A 14707-nucleotide genomic window follows, 5' to 3' on the forward strand; every position below is an offset into this window, starting at 1 on the left:
CCGAACTTTTTGGCATCAAAATTGGCAAATTGAAACTACAGGTTTTTTTTTTTAATTTTATTTGTTTTACCTGCTCAACAAAAAACATCATTTTTATGAAATATGTATATCAATAAAACATAAAAAGGGCTTCAGACAATTTCCAAGTTTTGGGGTCTTTATGTGATTTTTGTTTTTGTTGCCCAAATTTGTACCGTTCTTGACATCTGGTCAGGGCCAAACAAAATCTCTAGTTAGTAGTGTTTTTTTTTTGTCAGAAATATTAATTCTTATTTTATAAAAAAATACACATCTTGTTAAATTCTTGATTGCCATCGCCTCTGCTTGCAGAAATGTTGTGTTTTTATATATTAATTTGTTTGTGGAGAACCGTAATTCAGCTCCAGCCGTGAAGTAAAACCTCATAAAAGAAGACAAAACCAGGTGTAACGTTCCTAAGAGGATAAAGGTAACTAATCTCCACTCGGCTGTCTTTGTGTGTGTGTGTGTGTGTGTGTGTGTGTGTGTGTGTGTGTGTGTGTGCGTGTGTGTGTGTGTGTGTGTGTTTGGTATCGTCTATCAGCCCCCATACTGATGGGCAGATGTCTCTTGTCACCGCGGTAACGTTGTCTGGTGAAACAGTCTCTCTCCTCCTCCAGGTCTCCGTCTGTAATTAACTGACACTGTATCCTTTGTGTTTGTTTCTTGTTTTTGTTGTTTCAGGGCAGGATGGGAGCCAGACATCTCTCTCAGATCCAGGAGGAATCTGAAAGCAGAGAGCACAGGTAAACGAATCGGACCGCCCGACCGTCTCACAGCGAGGTTTTGTGGGATTGTACGGCTGGTTTACGGAGAGAAAGCGTTGAAAATGGAAGGTAGATTTTGTAACGGCGTGTTGCAGAACTACCGCCGTCTGAAGCGGCGACGGAAACTCGGTCGGGTCGGATGAATTTGATAAGCGTGTGTGTTTGTGATACTCTGCGGCGGATCTCGGCTGTGGGATACATTACCCTGATCAGATGGATCTGAAAACAAATCTGAAACAGAAACGTGTTCGGTTTGTTTTTCTGTTTTTGGGGACCAAATCAACCTTTATATTTGCTTCGTAGGACATTTTGGGGCAAACTGTTAGGAGAACTGGGTTTTATTGTGCATCAGAGTAGAGGGTTTTATTATACTCATGTAAGAATAGAAATACTTCATATTAAAACTACTCAAAGCACAGCGTAGTAAAAACACTCCTAGAAGTAATTTTTTCACAAAAGTTACTCAAGTTAAAGTAACTAGTTACTACAAAACTCTGCATTAGAGTGAGTGTCTCTGCTCCAACCTAGCTGATTTAAATGCATCTGATGTGGAAATAAAAGTGAGGGTTTTGACAGTTTTTTTAAATTTTACTTGTCAAATTTTAATTCTCAAAAAAAAAATTTCTGTTTTTAATGTTAGTTTATGCTACTTGAATTTTTCTACATAGTTAAAGTTGACGTTAAAGACCCATTTAAGTCAACTTTATTTGCTTTTACGAGGCAGTTCAAATTGCTTTACACATAATATAAAATATAATATAGTTACCAATTATGAAGCAAGAAATGAACGTGACATTTTGTCAAATTCCTTCATTTAAATCATCAATACATATCAAATATGGTTTTTAGTCTTGATTTAAAGCAGGGGTGTCCAATGTGTGGCCCAGGGGCCATTTGCGGTCCGTTGAGTAGTTTCGAGTGGCCCTCGGATCAACTTAGGAACGGTTTAAACAGTACAGGTACAGATGGATACTTTTTGTGTTACTCTTTCTATAAAATTTTTAATGATAAATTTATATCCAAAATAGAAAATTGTAGGGACAAAACCAATGTTTTACTTTTATTTTAATGGTGTAGTAAGTAGGGCCACAAATCCCCAGTGACCTTTTACTCAAAACAGGCTTAGCTTGATATTTTGACTGATAAGTTAGGAAACTCTAAAGACAATTTTTCTAGATCTTGGGACATTAGTCCTTTAATCCCAGAAATGTTCTTCAGGTGATAGAAGGTTGACTTTGTAACTGTCTTTATGTGTCCTGGAAGGTCAAAATATGTCAGAAAAACACTCAGGATGCTGCAGGTTTTTCTGCATCAGGCTCCATCAGATTCAATATTTTAAAATGTATTTTTGTTTCCTGCTGATGTTTACATCTGGAGAGGACTCGGTTGTGTGTGTTTGGGTTTTATTAGCAGTGTCAGTCAACACACACACATGCTGTTCAACAAGATGACAACACGATGAGGTGAAATATGAACTCATCACTCTCTCTCTCTTTCTCTCCTGGTCTGATAGCACTGGCTTCCTGCCTTTGATCGCCCATCGGCAGCAGCAGACAGGTGGAACAGGTAAACCAGGTGTGACCAGGACAGAGAGACGAGACGTTCGGCTTCGGTCCAACTCTGTTCCTCTGGCTGTTTATGATCAGCCAAGGAAGCTGGAGAAGAACAGGACTCTGTTAGAGGAGGTGATGTTTATGGAAACTGTTGATTTTCTGTCCTTTTTCCTTCAGCCGACAGAGAAAATCTGGACAAGTGAAGGATGAAAACTTTATTTCAGGCTGCTGTGAAGGAATAAATAAACAGTCAAGACATGACCCAGAACTTTTGCACAATGCTGTATATTGTAACATCATAACATTTGGATATTTCAAACCAATTCTCCATTTGAAACCTTTAAAAACACTAAAAAGTATTCACCCCTTAAACATTTTAGCCATTTATTGTCTTTACAAATCAATTGCGATCAACAAAGTTTTTCTGTTTTAATCGTAAAAAATTACAAAAAATCTTAACTGTCAGAATGAAAATTATTTACTGTAAATGTCAATAAAATGGAAATATTTGATATGAGATTAAATAAATATTTAATTTTTTATTTGACCTTTAGATTTTCTCATTGAGATCCAAGATTTATTTACAGGATAGATCTGTATTTTTTAAACAATAATTACAAATACAACCATAAAAGTAACTAGTAAAATGTCATAAAATTGAGAATAACTTTGTTCTCTTAAATTTCATATTTTCACTTTCAAATAAAAATATTTGAGAATAAATATTCTATTGAATAAAATACTTTGAGAACAACATCATAATATTACTAGAATAAAGTTGAAATGATGTGAGAATAAAATTATGAGATTAGATTTTGATATTCATTTGATGTTTTATCTTTAATTATTTATTCTGATTTTCCTTTATTTGGTAGATAATAACCCAATATTGAAATCTGGTGACCTACACGGAGTGGATTTATTTATTTTCTTGCTGCTGTTTCCCAGCTGACCCACATTGAAGGAGAGCTGCGGGAGTCTCAGCGTTTGGACGTTGCGCAGCAGCAGGAAGCTCAATTCATCCGTCAGCAGGAAAACAAACTACTGTGGCAGAATCTGTGTTTCCTGAGTCTGAGCCAGCGCGTGGCCAAGTAGTTACAGACACAGCGCTGAACACGCATCAACAATGCTTTCAATTTTTATACATTTTCATAAAAGTCACTTACATGAAGTGAGTTTCCTGTGATTTCCTGCAGACCCTGGGTGAGCAGCTACTTCAGGAAGTTTCCCATGCACATCTACTGCCTCCCGGTCCAGTCTTCCTGCCACAACGGCAGGAGGCGCAGGAAGATATGATGCAAAATCAGAAGTTAAAATACCACATGAGGAAATAAATGTGACATTTTCAGCTCACTTGTGTCTCAATCATTTAGCTCCTTTGAGTGGATGAGAGGAAACACCAAATGTGGTTTTCCACCATGGAGAATTGGACTCACTTTTGGATTTTGGCAATTTATCAGAGTTGGGAAGTAACTAGTTACATTTACTTGAGTAATTTTTTCTACACTGTCTGTGTTTATGTGATTTTGTAATATTAAATGATAATTTGATCAGATACTCAGTACTTGAGTTAACTTTTTACCACATACTTTTTTACTCGAGTAATTTCTTGGACGGATACCTTGAGTAAAAATATGTTGAAGTATTGCTACTCTTACTTCATTACAATTTGTCGGTACTCTGCAATTTACATATGTAAAAAATTAAACTTCTCATGTTTAAATTATCTCAAAAAGAATATGATTGGATTCAAATTAAATTACCACAAGACTTTATACACGTACCACTTTTATTCATCATCACTGTCACTTATTTTCAGTTTCCTCATGCTGGAACTACAAGATCTGAAACTATTTAGCCTAATCACTGAGAATTTAGCAACACACTGAAGTTAAAGGGAAATTTGATCGGGTTTGTTTTAGGAAAAAAGGCCTGTGGATCCCAGTGACGTTTAGTGTTTTTCCATAATATTAAAATGTATCTTAATTTGTAGGTCAACTCTAAGTATTTAAACATCTTTAAAGGTATGAAGATCTTCTTAAATTTCATGTAATATCACAAAAGGTATGTTAATTCTAATTAGCTGTACGATGGATTTTTTCCGTTATGTACCTTGAACGCACCATCACGCAGATACGTCTTTGCGTCACGGTCACGTCCAGCCCTTCCTCGGTGTGCGTGCTTTGCTTCCACCCTTGAATTACAGACATGGTGAGTTTTCTTCTTATTTAAACTCATTTCAGATCTTAAGATGAGAGTTTTCACAGTGACGGCCCGCTAAGCAGATTTTTAATCGGTCCCGGAGTTGTTTTCCGTAGTTTTTGAGGTAATTGAACGGTAATTTAGCAGGATGTGCTAAACCGGTGAAGAGCAGGCACATGGGGCGGTGTGGTTGCGCTAGCGGCTAAAAGCTAACGGCTGTGTTTTAAGTTTTATAGTCACTCAACTGCGGCAAAGCTGTCGGGTTTACATCTGCGAACATATTGCTCTAAGTTCATATGTTAGTCTTATTTTCAGTGTGGTTGGTTATGTTCTTCCCTGTTGGCCTATAGCATGCTAGTTAGCTCAGCGCTGCTCTTTTGTGGCTCATTCAGGAACAAATGAGCGAAATAAATCTGTCAGGAATAAAGAACTGGACCTTGATTAGCATGAGCTGACAGAGAGATAAAAACAACTCAATTTATTATAATTTATTAGTGGTGTTGTGTGTTCATGATGTTTTATGCTTTTGTGTTATTTTTTTTAATTAATGTTAAAGCTTCTAGCGGTTTCCAGAGGGGCGGGGCTAAGCTGCTGCCGTTGCGTTCACATGGACTCAGAAAATAAAAGTTGTGGCCACACCTCGTGTCTATAATTGCAGCCCCCTAAAGGATCAAAAAATAGTTTTTCACTGCATTTTATCCCAATTTATTTGTATTTCATTAATTCGATTAAATAAATATGAATAGTTTATGTAACAACAAGAAACCATAAATGAAAAGGAGCAGAAATGCATATAAACTTATTCAGATAAAGAGAAAATTAGCTACGTAACTCAGAAAACTACTCCATTGTTCAAATACAGCAAAACATCAGCTTATTCAATGTCATCATGATGATGTATGAAAGTCCCTTTTATATGTTAATCATTTTTATTTGTCATCATTTTAAACAGGTTTTGTTTGTTATTTCAAGTTTTCTATATATTTAAAGAAAACATTAACAGTAAATTTTTCTTATAGATATCCGTCATAAATTAACAATATAACCAAGAGGTAAAATAGTAATTTTTCCCCCCCAAAGTTATGTTAATAAGGTAATTGTTTCTTTTATTGGCCAAAATTTCATTCTAACAGGAAAAATAACATGTAGCATCATTTGGTGAAAATTTACCAGTTTGAGTTATCAGTTGATGAATTGTTGTGTTTATATTAAACATTATTGTTTTCACACATAACGTTTGATAAACTGAAATAATTTACATGTTGAGCTGAAGAAGATCAGCGGTGAATTTGTTAATTCAAAGCCTCCTCTTCCTCAGGCGTCCCTATCCATGGCCCCGGTCAGCATCTTCAAACACGGAGCCGATGAAGAAAAAGCAGAAACTGCACGACTGGTGGGTTTTTTTGAGCAAATGTTTATTTTGGAGCATCATTTTACTCTCTGGCATTTAAATAAATGGGTGAAATGATAATTTATTGGTTGTTTTGGTTTTTTTTTTTATCTGCAGTCGTCTTTCATTGGCGCCATCGCCATTGGCGATCTGGTGAAGAGCACTCTGGGGCCGAAGGGAATGGTGAGTCGCCTAAAAAACCTGGAGCTATTATTCATAAATATGCCATCGGTTTTCTGTGGTGAATAACGTGCGTTGATTGTTTTGCAGGATAAGATTTTGCTCAGTGGAGCAAAAGGCGGCATGGTGACGGTAACCAACGACGGAGCGACCATCTTGAAGGCCATCGGCGTCGACAACCCAGCTGCCAAGGTTCTTGTTGGTGGGTGGAAACCGAACGTTGCTCCTAAAGAAACGGGTTTCTCTGAATTTCTGATGTTAAGCAGCTTCTGATTGTTTAAGTGTCGTGAAAATTATTTTGGTTTCCGAACTTTATTCCACTTCCTGTCGTCTGAAAGTTGTTTCCATTCTTTTAATTCGTTCGTTCGTCTTTTACATCTGGTTCTGTTAATGATTGTTCATCCTGCCATCCATCCAACCATCCGTTTGCTTGTTCATCCATCCAACTGTACATCCATCCGTCTATCATTATGCTCGTCCATCCATCCATCTCTTCACTCACCCCCTGTTTTTCTCTCCTTCATGCTTAGTTTTTTATTTTCACTATAAAAGTTGTTTTTGAGTTAAATGAAAAACTTGCTATTGACCTTCTGACCTGGGAAATTGTTTCACTTAACCAGCTGGTTACATTTTAACTTTAAAAGCTGTTTGTTTGTATGAGGCGGCGCCTGAAACGTTGAGCCAAACTGTTGTAATTTCTCTGCAGACATGTCGAAGGTTCAGGACGATGAAGTCGGAGACGGGACGACCTCGGTCACTGTGCTCGCCGCCGAGCTGCTGAGGGTAAATACAGTACTACTGGGAGGCAGCTGAGATTTTCCTTCCACTTAATCTTCCTCTTCCTGGTTCAGGAGGCAGAGCTTCTGATTGCCAGGAAGCTCCACCCTCAGACCATCATCTCCGGCTGGAGGAAGGCGACTCAGGCGGCCAGGGAGGCTCTGAGGGAGGCTGCTGCCGACCACAGGTCAGAAAACATCCACAGGCGCTGGAAATCCTTGAGAATGCTTGAATTTCAATCAGGTGTTTTCAAGGTTTGGAAACTGATTTCTGCATATGTTTGAGTCAAAACTTTATTTCCAGTTGAATAAAAATATTCCACTAATGACGAAAAACACAATTTTGCATTGTCTAATCTTGCACTCCATTTTTATTTTTATTTTTTCTTGCGACATTTCTGTCAAGAAAAAATTTGAGTCACACTCAGATATTTTCACTTCGTTCCGTCACTCAAGCCTGTTGAGGCTACCGCTAACTAGATGCTAACATACATTGGTAGCTAGCTTGCTTTTTTTTTTTTTTTTTTTGCATGAATCATGGATTAGTGCAAATTTATCACCAGTTGGTTGGACGAAGTTTGTACATTTCTCTGGATATATAGATCTTAAACTCAATTCATAATTGTCTTAAACATCTTAAATTCAGATAAAAACCTTAAAAGGTCTTTAAGAGTCTTAAATTCTATTCATAATGGTCTTTAAACATTTAAAACATTTAAATTTAAACATTTTACATGTCAAAGTCTTAAAAAGCTTGCAAAGTGTTAAATTTCTTTCATAATGGTCTTAAAAAGTCTCAAATTCTGATCAAATTTTTAAAATGTCTTTAAATTCTATTCATGGTGGTCTTAGAAAAGGTCTTAAAGTCTTAAATTTGAGTTGGTCAGACCTGCAGAAACCCTGTACTACCATAAAAAATTCACAACAATAATACATGATAGATTTAGCGTTGTCTTCAAACTTAATTTAACCCCTGTAGCTCATGAAACAAATTTCCCATGATCGTCCTGTTTGGTCTCCACAGCAACGACCCGGACCGCTTCCAGGAGGACCTGCTGAACATCGCCCGCACCACTCTGTCGTCCAAGCTGCTGACGCACCACAAAGACCACTTCTCCAAGCTGGCGGTGAACGCCGTCATGAGGCTGAAAGGCTCCGGCAACCTGGAGGCGATCCACGTCATCAAGAAGCTGGGAGGAAGCCTCACCGACTCTTACCTGGACGAAGGTGAGGCTCACGTCAGGCGGACGGAGGGGGCTCTGCTGTACGATTGGCTCGTTGTGACGTTTCGGTGAACCCGTTTAGGTTTCCTGTTGGACAAGAAGATCGGGGTGAACCAACCGAAGAGGATGGAGAACGTCAAGATTCTGATCGCCAACACCGGCATGGACACCGACAAGATCAAGGTAGAAAACGCTCCAGATCAGCGCCGCACAACATCTAAAGTCAATTAAAACATTCAGTTCAGAAATACTTTACTGATCCTAAACGCAAATTAAACCCTGTTTCAACTCATTTTAATTCAAAATTTAGTTTTTGTAGATGGTGGTGGCTGCTGCAGTCTGTGTTGCAGCGAATTTGAAGAAACCTCTGACTAAAGACTCTGTTTTTCTAAGACAATCTCATTAATATCCAATAGGGATAAAAATTATCGATTTGAGTTGGTCTAAAGTTGATTGGTTTTATGTATCGACTAACGATTGATAAGCGACCATTTTCTTAAAAACCTGCAGTTTCTCTAGAAAGCTGACCGTCCTCCTAACATAAAGGGCAACATTTGTCATGATATGCTGAATTTTTAAAAAGTATATTATATTTTATCAATATTTTTGTCAGCTGTTAAATACTGGTAGGCCTGCCATGATAGTAAATTATTCTGGACGATAAATCGTCCCAGAAGTTATTGCGATAATATTGTGGTTTTGAGACCATTTTCCAGTAATACAATAACGCAGGAACACATTCTCAAAGATCGATAAATTTTACATTCTAATGAACATTTTAACACTGGGACCAGAAACAACAAATAAAATGAATCATAAAGTATCTGTAAACAAAGTTGTCCTTTAAAAAAAGTTTGAGATTAAAACATCAGACTAAAGACTTTTATTATCCAATTTTTTGGTAGAAAGAGAAAAAGGATAAATCATGCAAATTAAAATGATTGAGTTTGGTTGAGAGGTTGACGCTACGCCTCACAAGCTTAGAGTTTGTCAAGTGTTTACATTTCAAAACAGAACCGCATAAAGTTCGTTTCACACCCCACAACGAACTCTGTCTGGCCGTTTCTCTTTCCCATTCTGGTATGGGTCCACCATCTTTGTTTTTGTATCAACTGGCTCCGCTAATGGATGATCTGTGGCGTCCTCTGCTGGCTGGAGGCCAAACTACACTACTAAAAGTCTAAGTGGGTGTTATTAGTCGCTCCATCTATCAGAACTAATTTGTTGTTCTGCTCTGACGTCGGGCAGATCTTCGGCTCCAGAGTTCGCGTTGACTCCACGGCGAAGGTTGCGGAGATCGAGCTAGCCGAGAAGCAGAAGATGAAGGAGAAAGTCGACCGAATCCTGAAGCACGGCATCAACTGCTTCATCAACAGGTAAAAACGCTCAGGGTGGCGATAGAGGTCAAAGGTACTGCAGCATGTCGTTTCACGTTTATGTTGTTTTGAATTTAAAAACCTGTTTAAATCGCAGTTTAACAGAAAAACCACCTCATTCTAACACAAAAAATCTTCAGCTTGAAAAAATCAGCTTTTGTTGTTTGTTTTTTCTAAATTCGCCTGTTTCCATGAAGCAATGTTTCTTTATTCCAGTTTGCACATTTTTTGGTCAGTAGATACTCAGCTGGTAGCTTTCCATTACAAATTTGCGCTGAACTTTAATATTCTGCTAATGTCGACTTGCCTGATGCAAGAAAAGTCGCCATTGCAGTTTTGGGAAATGCGCTGATTTCAATAAAGTGAAAATGACGTAATCCTGGTTCACAATCGTTATCAAAAGTGGTGATTTCCCATTACTGAATTTAGTTTGCGCAGTTTTATGGTCCAGCAGCCAGTATTGGTCCTAATAAAATAACAGAAGTTTGTATTTCTAAACCACTTACATGAGAGCCAGGGGTGTAAATACTTAATGTTGCTGTTCTTGCCACAGGCAGCTGATCTATAACTACCCAGAGCAGCTGTTCGCTCAGGCTGGAGTCATGGCCATCGAGCACGCCGACTTCGCCGGCGTCGAGCGCCTCGCTCTCGTCACAGGTACGTTTCATCCTCACCTCTGATTATCCGTCATGTCAGACGGTTCGTAAATGGATTTATTTGCGGTTACCGGGCGGATTTTGAGCTCCGGTTCTGATGGATCCGTGTCCGCAGGCGGCGAGATCACCTCCACCTTCGACCACCCGGAGATGGTGAAGCTCGGTCACTGCAAGCTGATCGAGGAGGTGATGATCGGCGAGGACATGCTCCTCCACTTCTCTGGGGTTGCCATGGGTACGAACATACGAATCCTCTTCAGAAAGGAAACGATTTCTCTTTCAGGGGAGAAAAAAACATTTGATTGGAGAAAGTAAATATCTTCCAACTTCACTTGGATTCGTGGTTTGAGACTTTAGTCTTAGTAAAAGTTTATTTTTATTGAAGCATTATGTTTCTATTGGAGTAAGTATTACATTTTTACGTATTTTTGTTGTATAAATAACATTTTTGGATTGTACATTTAATGATAAATGCATGACAAGTAACCGTAATAAATATTTCAGATTTAAATATAATTATTAAACGCAGTTAGTGCCGTTTTTAAAATTTTACTAATTTATGTGGAGACTTTTTTGGGATTCCTGTCGTAAAACCTAAAATTAAAATGGTTTTCATGTTTTAGGGCACTTTTGTTGTTCCATACAGTGACGTTATTTGACCACCTTAATGCAGATTGAAGCTACCGTTTTGTGACACCTTCGCTGTAGATATCAGTCAGTGAGAGTTTAACCTTTGACCCGGCCCTCCTCCCAGGTGAGGCTTGCACCGTCGTCCTGCGTGGAGCGACGCAGCAGATCCTGGACGAGGCGGAGCGCTCGCTGCACGACGCCCTCTGCGTTTTGGCTCAGACTGTGAAGGAGCCGCGCACCGTCTACGGAGGAGGTACAGTGACAAAATCCCAGATGCCTTTTAAAAATAAAACCTCAGATTAAAACGGATTTCCAATTTTAATAGATCTTTGTTTCAATCACCTTTTCTCTGAGTTGTATGATGGATAATTAGTGCCACATACTAGAATTTTGCTTATTGTATTATTTTGACTATATTGTCATATAACTTTATTCTTGTAATAAAAAAAGTATCCTGGCTCTAACATTCTGTCATACCTGAATTCAAAGTGTAAATAAATAGAAGCTGTAAAACACGCTTGTCAAACAAGATGGCACCAGTAGTAACTATGGAAACCCAATGGCAAATTTTTAAAAAATTAATCCTGTGTATTTTAAGCTTTTTGAAGGATTAGTCCAGATTCCTGGATATATTCAAACTTCTGGAGGAAAATCTGGACTTTTTTTGATGAGATTTTATTAAAATTCGAGGGATTCAGTCGAAACTGAGGAGCTTCTGTCACTCATTGCCCTCATACCCTCGTTGTCGCCCCCTTCAGGCTGCTCTGAGATGCTGATGGCGAAGGTGGTGAGCGATTTGGCCAATAGGACGCCAGGAAAGGAAGCGGTTGCCATGGAGTCATTCGCCAAAGCGCTCAGGATGGTGCGTTTGGTTCTCTTAAAAATTAACATCAAAACTTGCACAAACTGAACATCTTTCCCTTTTTTTCCTGTTTTCTTCTTTAGCTGCCGACCATCATCGCAGACAACGCCGGATACGACAGCGCCGACCTGGTGGCTCAACTGAGAGCTGCACACCAAGAGAACAAAACCACATATGGACTGGGTGAGAGAACCAGCAGCTTGTTTCTATTTTTCTGTCAAAAACACCATCGAATATTTGTTTGCTAACTTTCTTTTTATTTTGTTTAATTATTTAATTTCAGCAGTAAGTTCAACAAGATTTATTTAAGTTGCTTCAATTTAATAAATGTTTATTATTCTTTATTAAAGGTGCAGAAAAAAATAAAGTTTATAGAAAATCAAAATTTCGACTCCTGGAAGCTTTAAATCGATTCAAAATAATTAAAAATCAACGTTAGTTTGCTTGTTTATTTATGTTTTTGTAAAATTATATTTGGAATAATTCCCTTATTTTTTTTATTTAAGAAAAAGCCAGAAAACTAACCTGATAACCTGATACTGGTCAATACAACATTGTTTTGTTTAAATATAAACTGATGGGATTTAATACAGTATGACCAAATATATGAATGTTTTAAATAAATATATTTATTATTTACATTGTCTTTTCCTCTTTTCAGTGACATAATTTAAACTATGACTTATTGATAATCTTATATTTTATATCTGAAATGTTAAAATTGGGGGTTGTTTTTGTTAAATTAGTGTTTTGATCTTGAACCAGTCAGAACATAACATTTAATTTAGTTTACTTTTCCTTGCTCTAATATGTGAAATATTACCACAAAAAATTAATAACAGTAATAAACGCTTATTTTTTTAGCTTATTTGTATTGTGCTGGAAAAGTTTGACATCTTACCTTGAAAAGTCCTTGAGTTTTTGTGTGAGCCTCCTGGTTTTGCGGCAGACATGTCCGAAGGCTCGATAGGCGACATGGTGACTCTGGGAATCACCGAGTCGTTCCAGGTGAAGCGCCAGATGCTGCTGAGCGCCTCCGAGGCGGCGGAGATGATCCTCAGAGTCGACAACATCATCAAAGCTGCTCCCAGGTGAGACTCTCACTAATCTGCAGACGGTTTCCTCCCATTTATTCACCTCACCTGAATTTACTTTGACTGTTCCCGCAGGAAGAGAGTCCCCGACCATCACCCCTGCTGAACCAGGATTCAGACGACAAACAGGAGACGGATGAGATTTATTTATCACCTCTGTGTAATCCAGACGGTTTCTTTTTTCCCGTTAGCATCGCAGCGCCGCAGATATCTGGCTACAATTTGCTGTCAAACATTTAGATAAGGAAGTTTGGATGTTGTTTTTGTTTACTAAAATAAAAACGAAAGCTCAAGTTTCTGCCTCTTGTGAGTGAAATGTTTTTGGTGCAGCGCGTTGATGGTTAAAATATTAAACTTGCATGTCTACTTTTTGTCCTTCCACTCAACTTTCTGTTTGCAGCACTCTAAGTGGCCAGGTCCTTAGCAGTGACATTTTGTGTCCAAATCTTCCTGTGTTATGGACTAACGATCAATTTTAAGTGGCCATTTTCTTAAAAACCTCACTTTTCTCGTATGAATGTCTTCCCATGACAGAAAGAGCTAAATGTTTTATAATATACTGAATTTAAAAAAACATTTAATTTTAACATTATTTTGTCAGCTGCATTAAATACTGACTCAATGGACATTATTAAACTTAAGACATTTATAAAATATAACAAAACGGGAACCTCTTCAGTTACTGTGCAGAAAAGTAAAATATGGAAATGTAAGGAGCTTTATGAGTGTCTATATTTCTAATAGAACCGCATTAAGTTACTTTTACATACCACCGGACTCGACCATTTTTATTTCCGTTCTGGATTAACTGCGCCGCCATCTTTAATTTTGTATCGCGTAGGAATGATCAGCGGCGCCCTCTACTGGATGGCGGCCAACCTACAACAATGAAAGAAGGTCTAAGCGGACTTTATTAGTTAATCTAACGGAACTAATTTCAATCTAATACGCAGTTAATCGGCAATTTAATTGCTTGCGTCCTTAATTGTCAGTTTTCGTCAGTGGTGTAGATGATAAGACATTTCTGAATTAATTTGTTTTGATGATATTCTAATTTATTTGAATGGGCATCACTAATAAATGCAAAAAAATGAATGGATGTTTTTATTTTTGTGTCTAAATTCTGATTTCCACAAATGTAAGTTTTAAAAAATCTGCTGCACATTTCCTGAAATGTTTGTCAAAATTTCAGCTTTAGGCTTTAAACATTTTTTGACTGTAAATCATCCTTTTCTTTCCCTTTCTTTGTTTTTAGTACTTTGTCTTATTTCACAGACCTAAAATCTTAGTTTCCAATAATCGTTTCAGGTTCTGAGTTATTTTACTTGTGTAATAGACTGTAACAGCTATTAAACATCTAATAGGTCCAGCTGATAAAGTTTCTAAACAAATATTCCAGCTGAACATTTAGAAGTTAATTTTAACTTGCAGGCCAGCAGTTTGGTCCAGTTTACACAATGAAACCTGAACTTTAGACCTCAAGTAATTCTTGAAATACATCTAGATTACTAAAAATCTTTTAAAAAAATAAAGGCGCTGTTATTTTCTGTTGTGCTTAAAACAATCAAACCAAAATCTGTGCAGCATGATGTTTTCTTCTCCATCATAACTCCAGTTTCAGAGGCTTCAGGAAGTTTTCTCTGTGATGCAACAATATTCCTCTTCAGGTCAGAGTGACCAAGACCTCAAAGTTTAAATATAATGTTACAAAACCAACAGGACCACACGGTCCGGTTTTACTGAAGGAAAATTGTTTTTTCATCGTCCAAAACAAATCAAAAACTCAAATTTTGCCACCTTAAACACAAATGTACATTTTCCTTCGCTTGTCCTTGTTTGAACCATACATGTTGCTGCTGGATCCATTTTTCCCTCATTAATTTTTGCTACTTTGCAAAGTAATTTTTTTAAATGGAGACAGATTAGTTTAATCTGCTAGTCCCTTAAAGATTTACTTGATGTTTTTAAATTAACTGACGA

At 37.6% G+C, this 14707-nt stretch overlaps 1 protein-coding gene across 1 annotated transcript; it reads left to right on the forward strand.

Annotated features, from left to right (window-relative positions):
* Positions 1 to 4463: 4463 nt before the first annotated feature.
* cct2 (chaperonin containing TCP1 subunit 2) lies at positions 4464 to 13020 on the forward strand. The gene is made up of 16 exons (XM_005813609.3): positions 4464 to 4549; positions 5859 to 5933; positions 6048 to 6113; positions 6201 to 6312; positions 6817 to 6893; positions 6962 to 7074; positions 7911 to 8113; positions 8192 to 8292; positions 9358 to 9485; positions 10039 to 10142; positions 10257 to 10376; positions 10896 to 11024; positions 11530 to 11633; positions 11717 to 11816; positions 12583 to 12724; positions 12803 to 13020. The coding sequence occupies exons 1-16, from the start codon at positions 4547 to 4549 to the stop codon at positions 12831 to 12833; spliced, it is 1608 nt and encodes a 535-aa protein (XP_005813666.1). The 5' UTR covers positions 4464 to 4546; the 3' UTR covers positions 12834 to 13020.
* The last annotated feature ends 1687 nt before the right edge of the window (positions 13021 to 14707 follow it).

This window comes from Xiphophorus maculatus, chromosome 17 (assembly GCF_002775205.1).
Source record: "Xiphophorus maculatus strain JP 163 A chromosome 17, X_maculatus-5.0-male, whole genome shotgun sequence".
Lineage (NCBI taxonomy): Eukaryota > Metazoa > Chordata > Actinopteri > Cyprinodontiformes > Poeciliidae > Xiphophorus > Xiphophorus maculatus.

Coding starts and splice junctions, on each gene's coding strand:
- cct2 (XM_005813609.3), top strand. Junction 10,143..10,256: donor GCGCCTCGCTCTCGTCACAG/GTACGTTTCATC, acceptor CCGTGTCCGCAG/GCGGCGAGATCACCTCCACC. Junction 12,725..12,802: donor ATCATCAAAGCTGCTCCCAG/GTGAGACTCTCA, acceptor CTGTTCCCGCAG/GAAGAGAGTCCCCGACCATC.